At 41.5% G+C, this 18,306-nt stretch overlaps 1 protein-coding gene across 1 annotated transcript; it reads left to right on the top strand.

Annotated features, from left to right (window-relative positions):
• Positions 1-6,507: 6,507 nt before the first annotated feature.
• On the top strand, positions 6,508-12,245 carry KCNV2 (potassium voltage-gated channel modifier subfamily V member 2; the record flags this gene model as incomplete). Its single annotated transcript, XM_082782820.1, has 2 exons — positions 6,508-7,947; positions 11,970-12,245. The coding sequence occupies 2 exons, from the start codon at positions 6,508-6,510 to the stop codon at positions 12,243-12,245; spliced, it is 1,716 nt and encodes a 571-aa protein (XP_082638946.1).
• Between the last annotated feature and the right edge of the window lie 6,061 nt (positions 12,246-18,306).

Consider the following 18,306-nt stretch of genomic DNA (forward strand, 5'->3'; position numbering starts at 1 on the left):
GCCTTTGCAAAGGCTGCCTTGCCTCTTGCTGGAATTCCAGAGAAGCTAGGCTGCATTTGCATATCATCTTCTGACGACTTTACCATCATTTTCCATGTAGCGGGTGCTCTATGCAAATGCCTGAAGTTGCTGTAGATCCAGATCAGGACAAAGCAATACAGGATCTTGCATCTTGATCTCTATTTGCTGCTCAGCAATGCATGGGCAAAGCTCCTGGGATTGAATGTAGAGCCAAAACCCAGGGAAAGCTGGATTTTTATTTCTCTGTATGAGGCTCCACGTGCCTCCCATGCCTCACTTCTTCTCTTTTTACATGTGGTTTCTTTGAAATAGCAAATGAAGTTTTGCTGGCTTTTCTCCTCACAGCTTACTGCAAAATTTTAGCCAAATTATACCTCTCAAACATGACATGGTTTGGCTCAAGGTTTAATAGAACAAGCATCGATCTATTACAATATCATTTTCTGTTTCTGTCCAGAGATTCAGGCTCTTCCTACCCAATGGTAGTTAAAATTCTTCGTATTTACAAAAATAAATAAATAAATAAATAAATAAATTTATTCTGTCATTTATTAACACCATCTGCATAAAATACTCTATGAGATGTGATTAGGACCTAATAAGAGCTAGCACACAGATGTTAATGCATATGATCCAGGGTTATCAGTTGGTATGTTGCTGCTGACAAGCCATCCTTGTGTTCCTGTGGGTACTTCTGCTTGAGTATGCTAAGGTATATCACAGCAGAGATATTTCCCTGAGAAAACATCTACAGTAAAAATGTGTCTTTTTTTGTTAAATAGAAAGAAAAAAAAAAAAAAAGAAAAAAAAGAAAAAAAAGAAAAAGTCCACTGCAATAGGGAAAAGCTGTCATGGAGTTGTAGATATGTGAAAACGATATTGGCAAGGACTTAGGTGGGCTGGTTAGACAGGAGGAGATGCTGGCAGAAAACAGAAAGAGTCAGTGGCAAAGAAGAAACATGAACCACTTTAAGTGGATGCAAGGAAGAGTCTCCAGGCTTGTGAGAAAGAAGGGCACCCCTTCCAGAATGCCTCTAGTTGAAACAACATGGAGGGGATGAGGCAAGCTTGGCACAAATACTCATCAAACTTGCTTATGTCAGGTGAAACGAGTAACTGGCTGCATCTCACTCATAGTCTGTGGCAAATATATGAATGTAAATACTAAGGAGAGATTTGTTTCACATTTTGCAGCTGTTTTGTTCCATACCTGTAAGCATATAAGCATATACATTCAACTATGGTAGATTAGATAACTTGTCCTGGGTTCCTGGGCTTAGGCATGTTGTCTCACCCATCAGATACATCCCTTGGACTATTTACATCAATGCTGTTACCCTGTGTGACACAGACTAACAAAACTGTGGCTCAGGTACAAAACTGCCAGCTTAATCTTGGTCGTGTTTTGCCCTCTCTGCCTGGTGCCTACTCCTGGAGCTGGCTCACTGCAACAGCTTCCTCTGTCTCTGCCCTCTCTTTCTTTTTCCAGTGGTGCAGGCAGCACCAGTGGGTGGAGTTGGGGGTTGCATGGGCACATGCTTCCTGCAGTGTGTTAGCAGGAAGAGATGTGGGCAACTTGGTGGTGCTGACTACTCTAACCCACTCTTTCACTCTTCCCATTCATTTTGCGCTTTCTAAGCATCCTCTAGGAAACTGCAGCAACAGGGTTGCCAGGTAAGTGAAAAAAAAAGAAATACAGTAAGAAACAGGGATTTATTTTTTTTTTTCAGCAGACGCATGGCGTTTTCAGGGCTGAGAAAGTCTGCAAGGGGTGGTAAGATGCAAAGATACCTGAAATCACAGAATAACAAGGATCCTCTTGCCCACTGTTGCTTCCATACAAGTCCAGCTGAGCTGGGTGGAGAGGAATGGTAGAGTAAATGTTGCTTCAGCTTTAGACATATCTGTTATTGTGGCATAGTGTTAGCTCAGGCTTTCTTTTTCTTCTTCCTCTTCTTTTTCTTTTTCTTTTTCTTTTTCTTTTTCTTTTTCTTTTTCTTTTTCTTTTTCTTTTTCTTTTTCTTTTTCTTTTTCTTTTTCTTTTTCTTTTTCTTTTTTCTTTTTCTTTTTCTTTTTCTTTTTCTTCTTCTTCTTCTTCTTCTTCTTCTTCTTCTTTTTCTTCTTCTTTTTCTTCTTCTTCTTCTTTTTCTTCTTTTTCTTCTTCTTTTTCTTTTTCTTTTTCTTTTTCTTTTTCTTTTTCTTTTTCTTTTTCTTTTTCTTTTTCTTTTTCTTTTTCTTTTTCTTTTTCTTTTTCTTTTTCTTTTTCTTTTTCTCTGCTTTTTTTTTTTTATTTTTTATTTTTTATTGACAATCCCTGTTTATAACAAACTGGTATGGGGACCTGAACAGAACAGAACAGAATTGTAATTCTCCCACTGCCTGAGTCACACCTCACAGTTTAACTAGACATTACAGTCAGTCAGTCTTCCTTTGACCCCATTGTGTTTTTTTTTTAGTGCCCTAATATAGCAAATAGGACATGAATAATCATCAGGTTATTAATAATCACCAGTAGAAGTATTTTCTACACTGTCAACATAGCTTGAGAGGTCACTGGGTGTTACTGAAAAAGTGTGACCGGACACTTTGAAACAAATCCTTATGTAATTTTCAGTGCAATTCCCTACAGATAGCTGAGCATGTTGTTTCAAGTCTGAAACTAATGCAGTGAAGCAATATAGAGCCATATAAATTCTTCAAGGTAATTTTAATTAAAAATCTTTCTTTTTTCTTTCTTTTTTTTTTTTTTTTAGTCAATAGAAGGCAAGCATATTCCACTCTGAAGGTGATTTGCTCAGTGTAAAAACATTGTAGTTACATGATCCCTTACCATGGGAAAAGTCAGCACTCCCTAAGATGAAGACTTACACAGATTCATCTTCTCATGACCCTCTTCCATTTCACCTAGAGTTTCCTATTGTGAAAATGGTGTTCTCAGGAAGCTGGAATCCAGAACACTGATTGGACAGCACTCTCCACTGCTACTACTGTCTTCATGTCTCTTCTACTATCCATAAAATAAAATGTTATGCAATTCCTACTGCCAACACACTGAGATGGCTAAGGAAGAAGATAGGGGTGAAGAAAGTCCCACCTGATCACTTCATTTTCTTGCCTATCTGGGCTGAGAATCTAGCATCTCAGAATCATGTCTGAAAAGAACTTGAAAGAACATAGTAAAGAACGTAAATAAAGCAATCGTATTTTACCTATTTCATCAGTGCAGGCAAGCTTGAAGAGAGTGTCTTGGGTGCCTGACAGTTTCCTTCCCAAGAATAACTAGGTCAAAGTAATTAGCCTGAGGAGACATGAAGCTAGTAACCTTTCTTGCTTTCGTTAGTAGCAGTGTGTAAGGTCTTAGACCAGGTGTACAAACTGCTGGCATTTGACAGTCATGAACTGAAGCTCATGCCACTTCATGGTATGAAAAAACAAAAGATCTTTTGAGTAGTGAACAATGAGCCTTACCAGAGACTTCGCAGAAGTGAGACCAGGGAGTCTGACAAAACGGAAAACACAATACTACAGTGAAGTCTGGCAAGAAGAATGTGGTTATACTCTAGCTTGAATCTTGATTAAGAAACATTCAATATTTTTTGGTACTAAAATGATGGTATTGCAGACCAGTGTTTTTCTTATGTCTGAAGTAGTTTGCTTAGGACAAAGAGACAGTCCTGACATTGTACATTAATTTGTACTAAGGTTGCTAACTAGAGGTGGTTAGAGGACTAACCACAGCACGTTTTAATATTCAAAGCAAACTGCAAAGCAGCTGGGTGTCTGTAATAAGGCACTGACAATCCCTATAAATATGGGTCTTACCTTTATTACATCAAGAAAGATAAAGAGAGTGGGCAGTGGAGAATTTGTGAAACAAAACACCTCCAAGAGCACCTAAATATGAATTGCTAGAAACACAGGCCTTAAATAGTGTGACTTGAAGAAGTCTCCTTTAGTATGCAGTCTGAGAAAAAAGGTACTGTCAAACGTTCAGTTATGAAGTTCTTTGTCAAGAACTTGTCCTTGTCAAGACCTAGTAAATGTAAAAGCTACAACCAGGAGGTAGGGGAAACGTGGAAAAGAAGCGGTAATTCTCACAACAAAGGTGATTTTTTCACATAATGGCACCAAAATAAAATTATTTGTATGCTTGGGAACAACAAGGGAGAGATACTGCCGCAGGTGAACTGGGATACAATGTCCTGACAGTTTGTGTGAAAGGGTAGGGAGCTGCAGGTAGAAGACAGGCTAAAGGGCTGCAGATGGAAAGCCCTTAGCAATACACAGTCACTGTGAAACACTTGGTTTTACAGATGGCAAGCTATGTGTATGTATTATTTCCGAAGGGCAGACTTTCATGGCTACAGTACCACTAAAGATATTAATTAGGTGAGATATGATGGTAGAAGAACATTTTCTGTTGGATAGCTGACAATAACCAGACCCTGAAGAAACATATGCTCAACAGCAGCTGATCTTTTTTCTATTTATATCAGTCAAACTAATAATCTCACAGACTTTTTCTGCTTATATGGCTTTTTTTTTTTTTTTTCAACAGCATCATTTTGCATCGTATGCAAGAACTCAAGCTGGGACAGAACTCAGTCACATCAATCCAAAACAGCTTCTGAGAGTACCTGCTGCCCAGGTATAAGAAATCTCTGAGTTCTTGCAGCTGGTTCATTTCCAGATCACAGGTTTCTCCCAGGGCCTGAAGATAATGATCCAGATTTGCTCAGATTATGTCTCTGTGCCCAGGTACACAGGCAGATGTTCCATGCTGTAGGCTGTGGTACAACCACAGCAGCACTTTGGGCCACACCATGATTCTGGTGCAGGCTAGGCCTACTAAACTGTTTTGATAGACACTCATTATCATGGGAAACCTGGTTTGAATTAGCCTTGCATATGCTCCTTGCTGTTAGGTAAGCCAGGAATGTTGAAGCTGTGATACTGAGCAGGAAGGAACACAAAGGTAACATAGCCAAAGATGTAACAGAAAGCTTGGCTGCCACTCTTTGAGACAGAAACATCTTCATTTTAGGGATTGCTTATATGTTGAGTTACTTGGTAAGATGCATAAGTGTTTGAGGAGCAGGGACAGAAACCAGGATACTTCCTCTCATCCTCAGTGACAAGAGTAGTTTGGAATTTGTGTCAATGTTTTAATAAAATTGCGCTTGCAAGATTGCTTGGATGACTAACATGATCACTCTGATTATTCAAGATTTCCAACAAGAATTTCTTCTGACTGAGAAGCAATAAAAACAAAACCTAGCTTTTGGCTGCTCCAAATATTCACACTGCAGCCTTCTGTACCAGTGAAGGTGTTGCCAGAGCTAGTAGTTTTCTACTGCCATGTCCCATCCTGCACCAGCCTGCATAAACCAGGGATAATGAGCTGATGTTAAGACGAAACTCAAGGACTAAGAGTATGCTGAAGGAGCCATACATTTATTGTGTGTATCCTCTTCTTTAGAGGAGCTCTAGTCCAGCTGAAGTGCTTCCAGCATCAAGGGGAAGCAACTTGGCTTTCAGGAGGCTCACTGTTACTGGAGATGCTTGAGCCAGCTCATCGAGGGGTGAGGTTGAAACCTCCACCAAAACAAGGATAAAGAATCTATCCTGTCCTGCTAGGTACCTTACGTGGCTTTATGCTACTAAACATGCCCTACAAGAGAGGGAGGAGTGGCTTTGCACCCTGTTCCCTTTCTCAGCATCTTAATAAGAGTTTGAAGTGAAGCAGTGTGCTAGAAACCCCTCCACATGCTTGCTCTCACTTGAGCTGTGCCCAGAGTAGCATGAGACCTGTGCCGGCAACCAGACAGACAGCAGATATGCTAACCATGAATGAAGAGGAATGATTTTTATTTGCTTGCCTTTGGAAAATATTTAAAGACTTATGGTAATGTATCCCCACAAAATATCTGCATATTAATTATTCATTATTTTCATTAAGGTAAACCAAGGCATACTATACAGAAGTAGATGAAAGAAATCTATAATGTTCCCTGTCTTCTCTCTGCTCCTCATATGTTTTCATTTTCAGATTATTCTTAATCCCTATATATTTCAATTAGGGAAATGTATGCTTGTTTATTAGCAATAAAACTTTACATTTTTTTCCCCCTTACTGATTTTTCATGGATTTATGGATCCATAATCATTCACGTCACAGCCTGAGGGACATGAGGCTGGAACAGGATAATAGCCCTTAAATCCCCTTCTCTAAGCACTCAGATCTTCCCTGTCAGCAAGATTAAAACAGTCAACAGCAGTCTTCATGTGTCTATATCCCACAGTGAGCTTTCACAGCAACTGGAGTGGTGACTGGCAGGAGGAAAAATGCAGAACTGCCGCTGTGCTTGATATCACCTCGGTGAAGAGACAAGAGAGCAGGACTGTCAGTCTTAGTACCAGAAAGGATTGGTGCTAATTTGTCAAGCAGGTGAATGATAAGAAAGGAGAAGAGCAAGGGAAAATAGTATGTTGCAGTTTAACATGAGGAAGCAGTTTCCTTTCCTGAAAGCTAAAGGAAGAGAGAGGGAAGCAGCAAATGTCCTTCCACAGCTCGCCAGGAGGAAGGACAATGAAGACATGTGTTTAGACAAGCAGAGTGGCTTTTCTGCCACTGCTCCGCTGAGCTCCCAGCCCCTGCTGCTCCTTGGACCAGAGGGGAATTACAACTATTACGTGGATGATGAAGATGAGGAAGAAGAAGAGAAAGAACAAGGAAAATGGCCAACCGGAGACCCATTTGAGGGAGAAAACAAGCCCTCTTCATCCATTCCTTGCTCCCCTGCCTTTTCCTCTGGAGCCCCAGCCACGGCATCCACTTCATCCATGCTGAACATTAACGTCGGTGGCCAAAGCTACCGACTCACCTACCAGGCAGTGGCCATCTACCCCAAGACCCGCCTGGGTCGCCTGGCCACCTCCACTGACCGCCGCTGCCAGCTGGGCCTGTGCGATGACTATGCTGCCCAGGGAGACGAGTATTTCTTTGACCGTGACCCAGCTGTCTTCCAGCTGGTGTACAATTTCTATGCCTCAGGGGTGCTGCGTGTGAGGGATGAGCTTTGCCCACGCAGCTTCCTGGAGGAGTTGAGCTACTGGGGCGTGCGGCTCAAATACACACCCCGCTGCTGCCGCATCTGCTTCGAGGAGCGCCGCGACGAGCTGAGTGAGCAGCTGAAGGTCCAGCGTGAGCTGCGCTCCCAGGCAGAGGCTCAGGAGAATGAGCAGCTTTTCCACCACATGCGCTACTATGGGCCCCAGCGCTGGCGCCTCTGGAACCTCATGGAGAAGCCCTTCTCCTCTGTCACCGCCAAAGTGATGGCGGTGGCCTCTAGCTTCTTTGTGCTCATCTCCGTGGTGGCCCTGGCACTCAACACCGTGGAAGAGATGCAGCAGGTGGACCGGAAGAGTGGGGAGAGTCGTCCTGTCCTGGAGCACATCGAGACCCTGTGCATCGCTTTCTTCACCCTGGAGTACCTGCTGCGCTTAGTCTCTACCCCAGACCTGCGCCGCTTTGCCAGCAGTGCGCTCAATGCTGTGGACCTCATTGCCATCTTGCCCCTCTACCTGCAGCTGCTGCTTGAATGTTTCGCTGATGATGACCAGCCCCGAGGCCGGGGCTCTCAGCATGAGCACGATATCGAGAAGGTGGGACGGGTGGGCAAAGTGGGACAAGTGCTTCGCATCATGCGCCTCATGCGCATCTTCCGCATTCTCAAGCTGGCCCGCCACTCCACGGGGCTGCGTGCCTTCGGCTTTACCTTGCGCCAGTGCTACCAGCAGGTGGGCTGCCTTTTGCTCTTCATTGCCATGGGCATCTTCGCCTTCTCTGCCATGGTCTACACAGTGGAGCATGACGTCTCTAGTACCAACTTCACCAGCATCCCCCATGCTTGGTGGTGGGCTGCCGTAAGTAAACACAACTCAACTTGCTCAGTATCTAGAGACCATCCCCTCCCTCACCACCCTTCCTTTACCCTCTTCTCCCCTCCCTTTCTAAAGTAGCTGACGGTCTTGAAAACAGAAGGCCTAGATCAGTGAACATCTGCTCTGAATTCAGAGCTTACAGGACATATGCACTCACTCACGCACACACACGCATGCACTCATTCACCTCAGTTGTAAGCTTTAATCAAGGCTTAATCAGGCAGACAGTGTTGAAATTCCCATCTGACCAAATGCAGGCAGTACTTGCCCTTTAAAGAAGAAGTGGGAAAAGAGACAGAAAAGAAAAGCTTTTCTCCATTAAATCCTATTGACAGTGTTGCCAAAATAAACAAAGAAAAAAAGAGTTTATTGGGCTAGCTGGTTGCAGCTGCACATGGGATTTTCATTCTTGATCTTTTTGAAAATCTACTGTGACCCATCATACAACTGCAAGATGATAAAACATGGTTTATGTACCATTCACTGTACTCTGGCAGGCAAACTTGCAAAGTCCAAACTGTCCCAGAGCTCTGGCTATTAAATTTCATTCGGACCAATGGTTGTTTTACACAAGAGATTGCATTCTGCTCCTTAGGTGGCACTTCCAGGATACGTCTGCACATATATACACACAAAACATTGGTGGTTATTTATATTGTGCCAGAGTTGATGAATGAATGCAAAAATAAGTGGCATGGCTCAGGAGGCTGATAATGGGATAGGCTGCCTTCTACATCTAGGTCACTGGTTCGAATCCCACATCAGTCTGTAGTGAGGGAGGTTAATGTGTGGTTAATGTCACCTTGAGTATTTTTGCAGCCTTTGCTAGAAAGAGTGTGATTCTTCCCAAGAGTGTGGGTAACTGGCTGAGGTTCTGCTGACAAGACTTGGAAAGGAAGGCAGAATGACCTCATTTCTAGAGACTGCCATGGGGGTCTCTGCTCTAAGGCATTTGGGCACATCTCCTTGAGGTCTGAACTATCGCTGAGCCGTACTACACTCTGTTATGTGGAGGGATGTTTCTTGGGCAATGTATTCCATGTTGTTTGGTTCACCTCTTGCAGGGGCATGAAGATTTAGCTGGGAACACAGAACCATGAGAGTTTAAAGTACTCCACCTTACTTAAAAGCCTCCTGGCTCTGACAGCGTACTGGCAGAATGGTTCAGCATCCCAAACTCATGCTTCACCTTAGAAGCATTTACAATCAAAGATGGCCATGCAATTATTTCCAGTATGCTAATCAATTTTTCTCAGACTATTTGCTGACCAAAATGATAGTTATATCCTTCAAGGTGAGCTACAAATACAAAAGAAACACCTCTGGATTGATGAGGACTAGCAGACAATGGAGGCTGGGAAAGGGAAGCACAGGCTGTAAGCAGATGCTTAGCAGATAATCTTCATGCTCAGGTATGGCAGTTTCCCAATTATCATCTATACAATAACGTGATTTTTTATTTTTTTTTGGGGGGGAGGGTGGGGATTGACTATGGGGAGAGGGGAAGCTGATCCCTCCCTGTACTGCAGCCAGCAGCATCAGAGTGCTGGAAAACAGGAGTTCTTTGTGCTGCAGCAGCTGTGCATCTTTACAGCAGCCTGAGTCGAGTCAAAGGGCAGCTAGGTGCTACCCGTTGCACTAAGGCTTGTTCTAGTCCACCATCACTTGCAGGGTATGTGTATTTCCTGTCAGAGCAAGCAATGCTGGCCTCCATAACCCATTCTTATGGCAGGGCTTCAGGAGCACCTCTGCCCCCTGGACCTGACTATGTTGCTGGCTATGTCCCCATCACTTCCCAGGCAAGGAAACCAAGGCAAACAGATTGGAAAAGGATCAGAACTCATGCTGGACAATCAGCATAGCATGGGGACCACAGGAAGGCAACTCCAAACTGTCCAATAATGATACTTCTAGCCAGCAGCTGGAGCAATCCTGGCCAAACTCACTGTTTCAGCAGTGACTGATTTAATGTGGCAGTTTCCCACATGTTTGTCATGATTTCTGAACATGTAAGATATATGAAAAAATCTTAAGACATCACTCCTGCAAGCTGGTAACACCATGATTATTTAGATACTCCTCTGAATTCCATATAACCATGACTATGTGAGAAAGGTGTTTTTAGCTGAGCGAGTGTATCCAAAAGATGTGCTAGAGCATGCACATTGTGATTCTAAGGCACACAGAAATTTTTAAAGCCTATTCATTCTTTAAAAGTAAAAATTAAGAAATACAGATCACTCAAATTTCATCAAAATCCAGCGGTGTCCACAGTCTGACCCACCCAAGAGAACAGCTCTCCCTCCCAAACTGTCACAGTGATGTCGAAGACTGTGCCAGTGGAACAGAACCTTATCACAGGATAATGGCTTTGTCCTGGCTGGTAGAGATAAACATCTTGCCCTCATCTCAGTATTTATTTTTGGAGATATTTATCCTGTATTATCATTCAAATCCAGTGACTTAATTTCCATTAAACCAAGTGACTAATCCTTTTTATTCCGCAGGAAGCACCAGGTGCATCCTACAAATATGCTTATCCAGTGCTGTCTCATGTAGCCTAATACTTTCTTTATTTGAAATAACATTTTATTTAGCATGTTAGAGGATGGCAGGCTGCACACCGTGACCTTCCAGAGACTTATTTCAGTGCGAAAGCCACAAGAGAATTACAGTAAAACTCCTGCCTGTACTGTATTCTGTGGAAGTTTTATATTACCAGATACAAACAGTCTCCTCGAATACTGTAAAATAAATAAATAAATAAATAAAATTAATTGGCTGCAAAAGATCCCTTGCACATGAATATTACAAGGAAGCACCAGATTGCAGAACCCTGCAAGTTTTACCTGCCAGAGAAACATAAATTGTGTTTACTAAATGTAAACGTTATAAACAATCAAGATGCACAGAGTGGAAGAATATAACAGGAGTTATTTCATGCTGACTGTTTGCGAGTACATCATTTATATGTAACAACCATGTAAGCAAACAGCCAGGAATTTTTAAAACTTTATTTTACAAAGAAAGTTTTGCATTGCTTGGTACTATATATGGGCCATATAAAACAAAGCTTATTCATATCTGTGTAGTCTAAAAATAGAAAAACGTGAAGGCTCAGGAAAAAGATCCTTTATGGACTATGTAGACAATGAGATGGCAAAATTCACAGGTTCATGTAAACTGGGAATATAAAATACCATCACTCACAAGCACACCGAAAATATTTTCAGCAACCCCCAAACACTTCTTCAAATACAAATTCATAAAAATTCAGCAAAAGTTTGAGATTTCTAGATGACTGAGAAAGATACATGTTTTTTCATTAGGTCCTTGTATATGTTTAAACATTGAAGGCAATTTTATAAAGAAACTTCAGACTGCTGGGTCATATCTCCCAACAGTGCAAACATTATCAAAATATATTTCACAATTACCTGAAGTTTTTCATGTGTTTTTCATTCATACTTCACATATATATAAATATAACAAGCAAAGGTAATACTCAAAATAGAACACACACAATAAGTCCCAAAATACCGGCTTTTATAAGCACACTGGATTTAGACACAGAGGGGTGCCTGTTCCCAGTGACACAATGAGGTAGCAGGATTACAGTTGTCACTGGATTTGTGCAGCCTTCTCTATCCACAGCTGAGCAAATCCACCCTCCAGACACGGTGGTGGGGAAACCATTTGGAAATTCCCTCTGCAAGACAAAGCCTTTAAAAATCTTCCTGACTGGTGCCTTGCTGCACTGTTGTCTGTCTTTATTGCAGGAGAGGGGGTTATTTATTTATTTATTTGTTTGTTTATTTTAACTGGGGACTTTTACATAAAATTAACAGTACCCAAAAAAGCCAGTGCAGGTGTGTGATGCAAAGTATAAGAATGATAGCTCCAGAATCACCTCTGATCCCTGAGCAAATCTAGAAAGATTACAAGGAGATAACCTTTTGTATGCCTCTTCCCAGCTAATAAGCTGACTGCTGATTTGCCTGTAGGTCAGCATCTCTACAGTGGGATATGGAGACATGTGTCCAGAAACTCACCTCGGCCGCCTGTTCGCATTCCTCTGCATCGCGTTCGGTATAATCCTGAATGGCATGCCCATCTCCATACTTTACAACAAATTCTCAGACTATTACAGCAAGCTGAAGGCCTACGAGTACACTGCTCTCAAGAAAGAAAGGGGGAAGGTGGACTTCACACGGAGAGCCATGAAGAAAATATCTGAATGCTGCGGAGAAAGTGCTGCCCGCCCTTTGCCACAACACTGATATGAGCAATGCCTTGCATGTTGGGTTGGAACAGGGAAACTGAAGAAAAAGAGGGAAAATTGATCAGCTAACTGGAGATAAACTGAAAAGGATAACAGTAACAAAAATTAGATGGTGAAATCTGTTTTGAAGTGAATTACTTCTAAAAGAAAAGGCTCAGATTATAACAAAAGATTTATTTTTTCTTGGCTTTGTTAGTCTGAGAGCAGCACTCAAGTGCTCATGAGCTATCTGGAAGGAGATTATTCAGACAAATCACCCGGAAATTCTGAATTAGATCCACGCAAAGATGTGGCCCCTTAAAACCGATCAGACCAATGTCAAAGACCAATGACCAAACCAAAGGGAAACAAATTGCTGCCATTAAGGGTCAGACCCTTGGCTGCTGCCAGGGCAGTCTTAAACAAATAGTATACTGACTGCATCGCTGAAATTGGTTTTGCATCATCTTTCAAAACTGGGAAAACAGCCTAGAATTCCTTCCTGAATATTAGCAGCATCTACACTCCATGAGCTCTCAGCTACTGAGCACTGGTAGTTATGCTTCAGTGTCCCAATTGTACTTTTCGTCCCAGCAAGTGACTTCCATTTTCACACCTAGACAAGCAACATGCTGGTTTTACTATTTTCCCCACCTCCACCTCCATAATCATCTTCCATTATGCCAAGATCTAGTGGAAAATCTGGATTTTGAGTTGATAAATGTCATCAGCCTTGAAAACATTTCTAAACAAATACTTTCTCCAGGGTTAAGTGATAATCTACATTTATTCTACTACATTTAATATATCTACTTATTGAAATGTTAGAAAAATAACAGGCCTGTCACAGGATGTAAACATTAGAGAAATGTTCTGAAAAAATACTCAAACACGTAATAGGTAATATAACACTTTTCATGAAAAGGATCTTATTAGCTCTTGTCTGAAGTCAATTTTAAATATAATTTAAAGTCAAGATACTTTGGTACATACAGATATTAAGGACACATTTCTGACACCTTAACCCACCTCCAGTAGTACCTTATTTCCTGAAATTACTTAGCCTTCTTTCACAGCTTGGCTTTTGCATGTTACCCCAAGAACTATGCAATAAATAGTAATAAGAAAAAAAAAAAAAAGAAAAAAGAAAAAAGAAAAAAAAAAAAAAAAGAAGAAGATGGGACCAGCATTTCTTGTATTAGTTCACAGTATATCAGGAATATTCTTTTTACATAAGAGCAGTCCTAGGATTTTAAAAATAGGAACCTGAGCAACAGATCTGAAAGAACAGTTATTTAATTGATAGTCAGATCCAAATAGTATAAACCACAGGGTAACAAAAAGAAGCAATGGCAGCAGTCACATGATTGTTATTCATTAGCACTCTTTCTGTGAAACAGCCTGACAGCAGAGATGCACTTTAAAATTCCTGAACTTCCACGTTGTGTCTGTAGTGTGCTGCTGAATGTAAATCATCATAGTCAAGTCTCAGAGTCAGGCTGGAGACAATGGTGTGAAGCTCACTCCTGGGACAACTGAGGGTGAAAACGTTCATTGATTTTGCTACATCCATACAAATTGTGTCAAGCCTGGGGACATTTTTCATTTGCATACTGAGAAGGTAATCAGTAACCAAGTTGCTCTTCTCATTCTCTACCTCCAGACAAACTTATCATAAGCCCAGCTGTCATTTTGTTCTTTAGGAATGACAGTCAGCACATTGTGTGCTGATCAGCTCTGTTAAAAGCTAAACGGTGTCTTTAAGGCACAGCTGAGCCCTGAGAGTTGACTGTGATAGATGTGTGCTGTCCTGGACTGCACACAATGCAGCAGGCACAATCCCAGCACTCATTGACAAGAATAGCTGCTTTACTTTGGCTCTGGGGTGGTATGAATTTGCATGGCCCTTCTGCACCAGTGGCTTTCTGTGACTTCAGGAAGCCTCTCTTTTAGACCCCTGTTGCAGTTGAATGGGGCAGCAGGTTAAAAGTATGAATGAAGCACACAACGGTGCTTCATTTTCAACGTGCAGCTTGAGACAATAGGTTACATCCATTGGATGAGATCCGTTAAAGGACTTAAACTTTGATGACCACCCAGCATTCCAAGACAAGGAACCCCTTAATTTAATTTCTCAGTCTGAAGGAGCTGGCAGGACTTAAGAGGTAGTTCCTACACCTTGCAGCCACATGAAGGCAGGACTCACAATACTCTATAATGGTTAGAGGCCAAAAACCTTTCAGACATGGAGGAGACCCATTTATATTCCTTCAGGAGAAGACAATAGTGCTAAATCCCATCTGAGTACTCTGAACCAAGGCATCACACACTAGGCAGCTCAGCTTGCCTAGAACCTGCTGCATGCTCTTCTTCAATATGCTTTCCTCACTCCTCCCTCCAACACCCAACCCCACCGTTTTGCTGATGGCAGCTTTGGTGCCTTTGTGATTCCTTTATGATTCCTTTATGAGTTGGTTTAACATACAAATGGGACAATCTGGGGGAGAAGGATTAGATTCTTCATTGGTCTGTGTCCTAACTTGATTTGGAGAGCTCTGACTAATGCTGATGCAAGATACATGGTAGAAGTGTGCAGTTCGGAGGACAGGTCTCCGGCAGCTGCCACATGAAATGTGAAGCAAAAAAAATGACTCAAAGTTGTTGTTTTTCTCTTTCGTAATAATCGGATCATTTGCCTTGCCTCATGCAGCAGGAGAATAGGCTCTTAGTGAAGTAAGGCATTTTCCAGCAAACCGTAAATTAGAGTTCTGTGTTTTCTTTAATTAAAAATTCATTGTTTGCTTTACTGTATTACCCCACACAGCTTTCTGCCTTGTAGCTTACCTCATTTTATTGTAGGGGTGTTGAGCTTAAGTCTGTGAATTCAGTAGTATAGATTATGCCTAATACTGAGGCACCACGATGCCAATCAGATGTTGCCCTGAATGCCCAAGCTCTATCAGTACTAGCATTTTCTGTAAGTGGTTTCTAGCAAGGTCCTCCCACCTGCCCAACTCCTGAGACACCCTATCTGATGCTCCTACTATACAAACTGGCTAGAGGAGCTCCACCAGCTCAGGAAGGAGGAAGGAAGGAGTTCATAGTCCCACAGAGCAAACTCCTCACTACCTGCAGTGGGCTGTGCATATCTTTATCAACTGGTTTTGAAATGTAATGCTGCATTTTTGCCATTTTGTTGTATTGACACAATGATTCCTTTTGAGAAGGACGCAGTTAATTTACTGTCACAGCCACTACAACTTTCAGTGGCATCGCAAGTACCCCTAGATTACTGTGAAATGAAACAGCCAAGTGCTACATGATGGCATTCAAAAGTAATGCAGGACGGCCTTGATTATCTTGATTACTTGAATGCCATAGGGCTTTGACAATCAAAAGATTTCAAAATAACCACTTCAAGGGAAAATATGCTTAGATTCAACAAAGATGGGTAATACCATCAAAGCTAAAGTAGATAGGGCTTGTTTTATGATATGTTAATTTGGTATTACTAAGATTTTGGTCGAACAGAGTGGGGGATTCTCAAAACACTGAGAAATTAGAAAACTCAAGGAATGTGGCCATGCTCAAGTCTTCCATTTTAACTAATTGCAGATATTAATGAGCCCCAGAGGGAGAAGGAAAATATGTTTTATTATGCTTCGCTACAGACATAGCAAACATGTTGTCCTTGGTAGACAAAGAAACAATTTGTTTATCTGGATGTCCTGGCTTCATTTTTAGACAGCTAAGTATTCCTTCTTCTATTTCTTATAGGCCTGTGAATTACTGAATTTAAAAAAAATAATAATAATAATTTAAAAAAAAAGATAGTAGCGTGCAGGGATGGTGGAATCTGGAGTCCGTCCCTTCATGAGACAGTGAAAAGAATTCCAATCAGAATAGCTTTTGCACAAATCCTTGTCTTAGAAGAATATCACTTTCTCAGTGCAATTCAGCAGCTGTTTGCTTTTCTCATTCAGAAAGATAGCACTTAAAGGGGTAGCTAGAGTACAGCCATAGATTAATATGCATCTGGTGCTATTCCCAGGCTTCTAAGGCAAACACTAATATTCAGTCTTTAAGTATGTATAATTTTAAGATTATAAACTAGGTAAACTTTAAAATTTTTGGAGAAAAATAATGACTATCAATAAAGCTAGGAGGGAAAAAAATGTCTACTTGCTTTAAAAGTAGCTTTAACTGTTTAGATTGTTCTGTTTTTGTTATGTAAAAATATTTGATTCGTGCTTATCTGCTATTTACAAAACCTTTATTAACTTCTTTATTCAGAAGTAGAGAAAATACATGGCATTTGACTGTAATCTAGCTCTTTATCTTGCATTGAAAAAGAGAAAGGTCAGAGGCACTAGCTTTTTATGTACTTAGGTAATTATTGGAAATATGCTGAGAAAAATTAAAGCATTCCCCAGGTAGTTCCTGAGACAGAGATTATCAGAGTTCTCAAAATAAAATTGCTCAGAACTTACTTCTCCTCTGTGAAATGTCTCTATGTGGTCATTCGAACTTCTGAACCAGATTTGCTACATTTAGAAGCAAAAGCATTTCCCCTTCTAACAATAACCAGATGAACTAGTATCGAACCTGAAAGTGAGTCTTTCACTACCACTAATAACAGTTCTTCAGGCCAACAAATACCCACACAACCCTCCTTTCTTCAGCTGTTCTGGCAGAAGAAACTGTTTGAAACATTTCCCCTAGGACCTGGGAAAAGGAACAGAGACCCTGCCCTGGCTGCTGAGACAGCGTGGCTACACATGGTTAAATTCAACCAGCACTGTCACAGAGAATAACTGTGCAAAGGAGTTTCTCCATCCCCATGCCAGAACAGCCTTGCTCAGTAGGAAAGTTAGACTTTTCATTTTTTTCTCACCAAAGGCTGCATATTAAGGCAAAGGCACAGACTGAAGACAAATGCAACAGGCCACCCACAAAAGGAAGGTCAGGCTTTGAAGTGAACTCTTCGTGATCAAACCCTGGCATAAGCTGGAACCAGACTGACATCAAAGGGACTCCACGCTCCTCAGGCAGTTCAAGCCAACTCTTGAGGGTCAGATTGGCCTGACATCCAAACTCCATAACATCCAAGTATTTTATTATCATAAACAATCAGTACAAAAATAAAAATAGAAACTTGGAGTTCAGAAAAATGCCCTCATCACTCACAAGTTGCATGGCGGTTCTGCTGTGATGGGGGCCAGAAAGGGAAAGGCAGAGGGGTTCTCGCAAGGAAAGTGCAGTCCCTTGCATGGAAAATTGTTCACTACTGCCATCAGGAGGCTAGAGGACGGCAGAATCCCTCCTGTCCTTCAAAACGCCTCACGCATACACCACTTACTGCGTTAGGTTGCTCTGCTGTGTCTTCAGGCACAGAGAGCACTAAAATCCTGGACCTCCCTGGAGTTCAGTCAGAAAGTGCCTACAAGAAAGAAGGAGTAACTGTAAAACCTGTAATATCACCACTAGGGACTAAATAAATCTTCAAAATAATGCCACATCAATTGGAGATGAATTTCCCTCTCTCTTTCATTTCTAAAAGACAGCTCCAAAACCAGAAATGCTCCCAGAAGGTCACTGCACAAAAAGGGAACTGATTCTAGGCAGATCTGAGTGGTGTTGGGTTATGGTTAATGCTCAATATGTTTATTTCTAAAACAGTTTAAACAAACAAAAACATCATCACTTACACTAAAAAAAAAAAAAAAAAAAAAAGCCAGGGAATATGAAATTTCAAGACAAAATTAACCTCAATTGCAGGCTGTATCAATCATTTTAGATCCACGGTGAAGCTTTTACTGGCAGTATAAGCAATCAGAGTACTGGTCTCAAGCAGTTGTTCTACCTTATGGCATGTCAGGAAGAAAAGAGACTAGTGCCATTTTATACACAGATTTCGAGTACAGTTTGATCATGAAGCTGGGCCAGCCAGGAGATTAATTTGATCCCCTGTGAAGGGAAGGTTTGGTCCTGACTATTGCCAGGCTTCCTTCTGTGCAACTTTGCCATTTAACTCCTGCTTTAGTGTTCAAGTGGGCTCCGTTTGTTCAGCAAATTTTATC

Source organism: Aythya marila (assembly GCF_965140915.1).
Source record: "Aythya marila genome assembly, chromosome: Z".
Lineage (NCBI taxonomy): Eukaryota > Metazoa > Chordata > Aves > Anseriformes > Anatidae > Aythya > Aythya marila.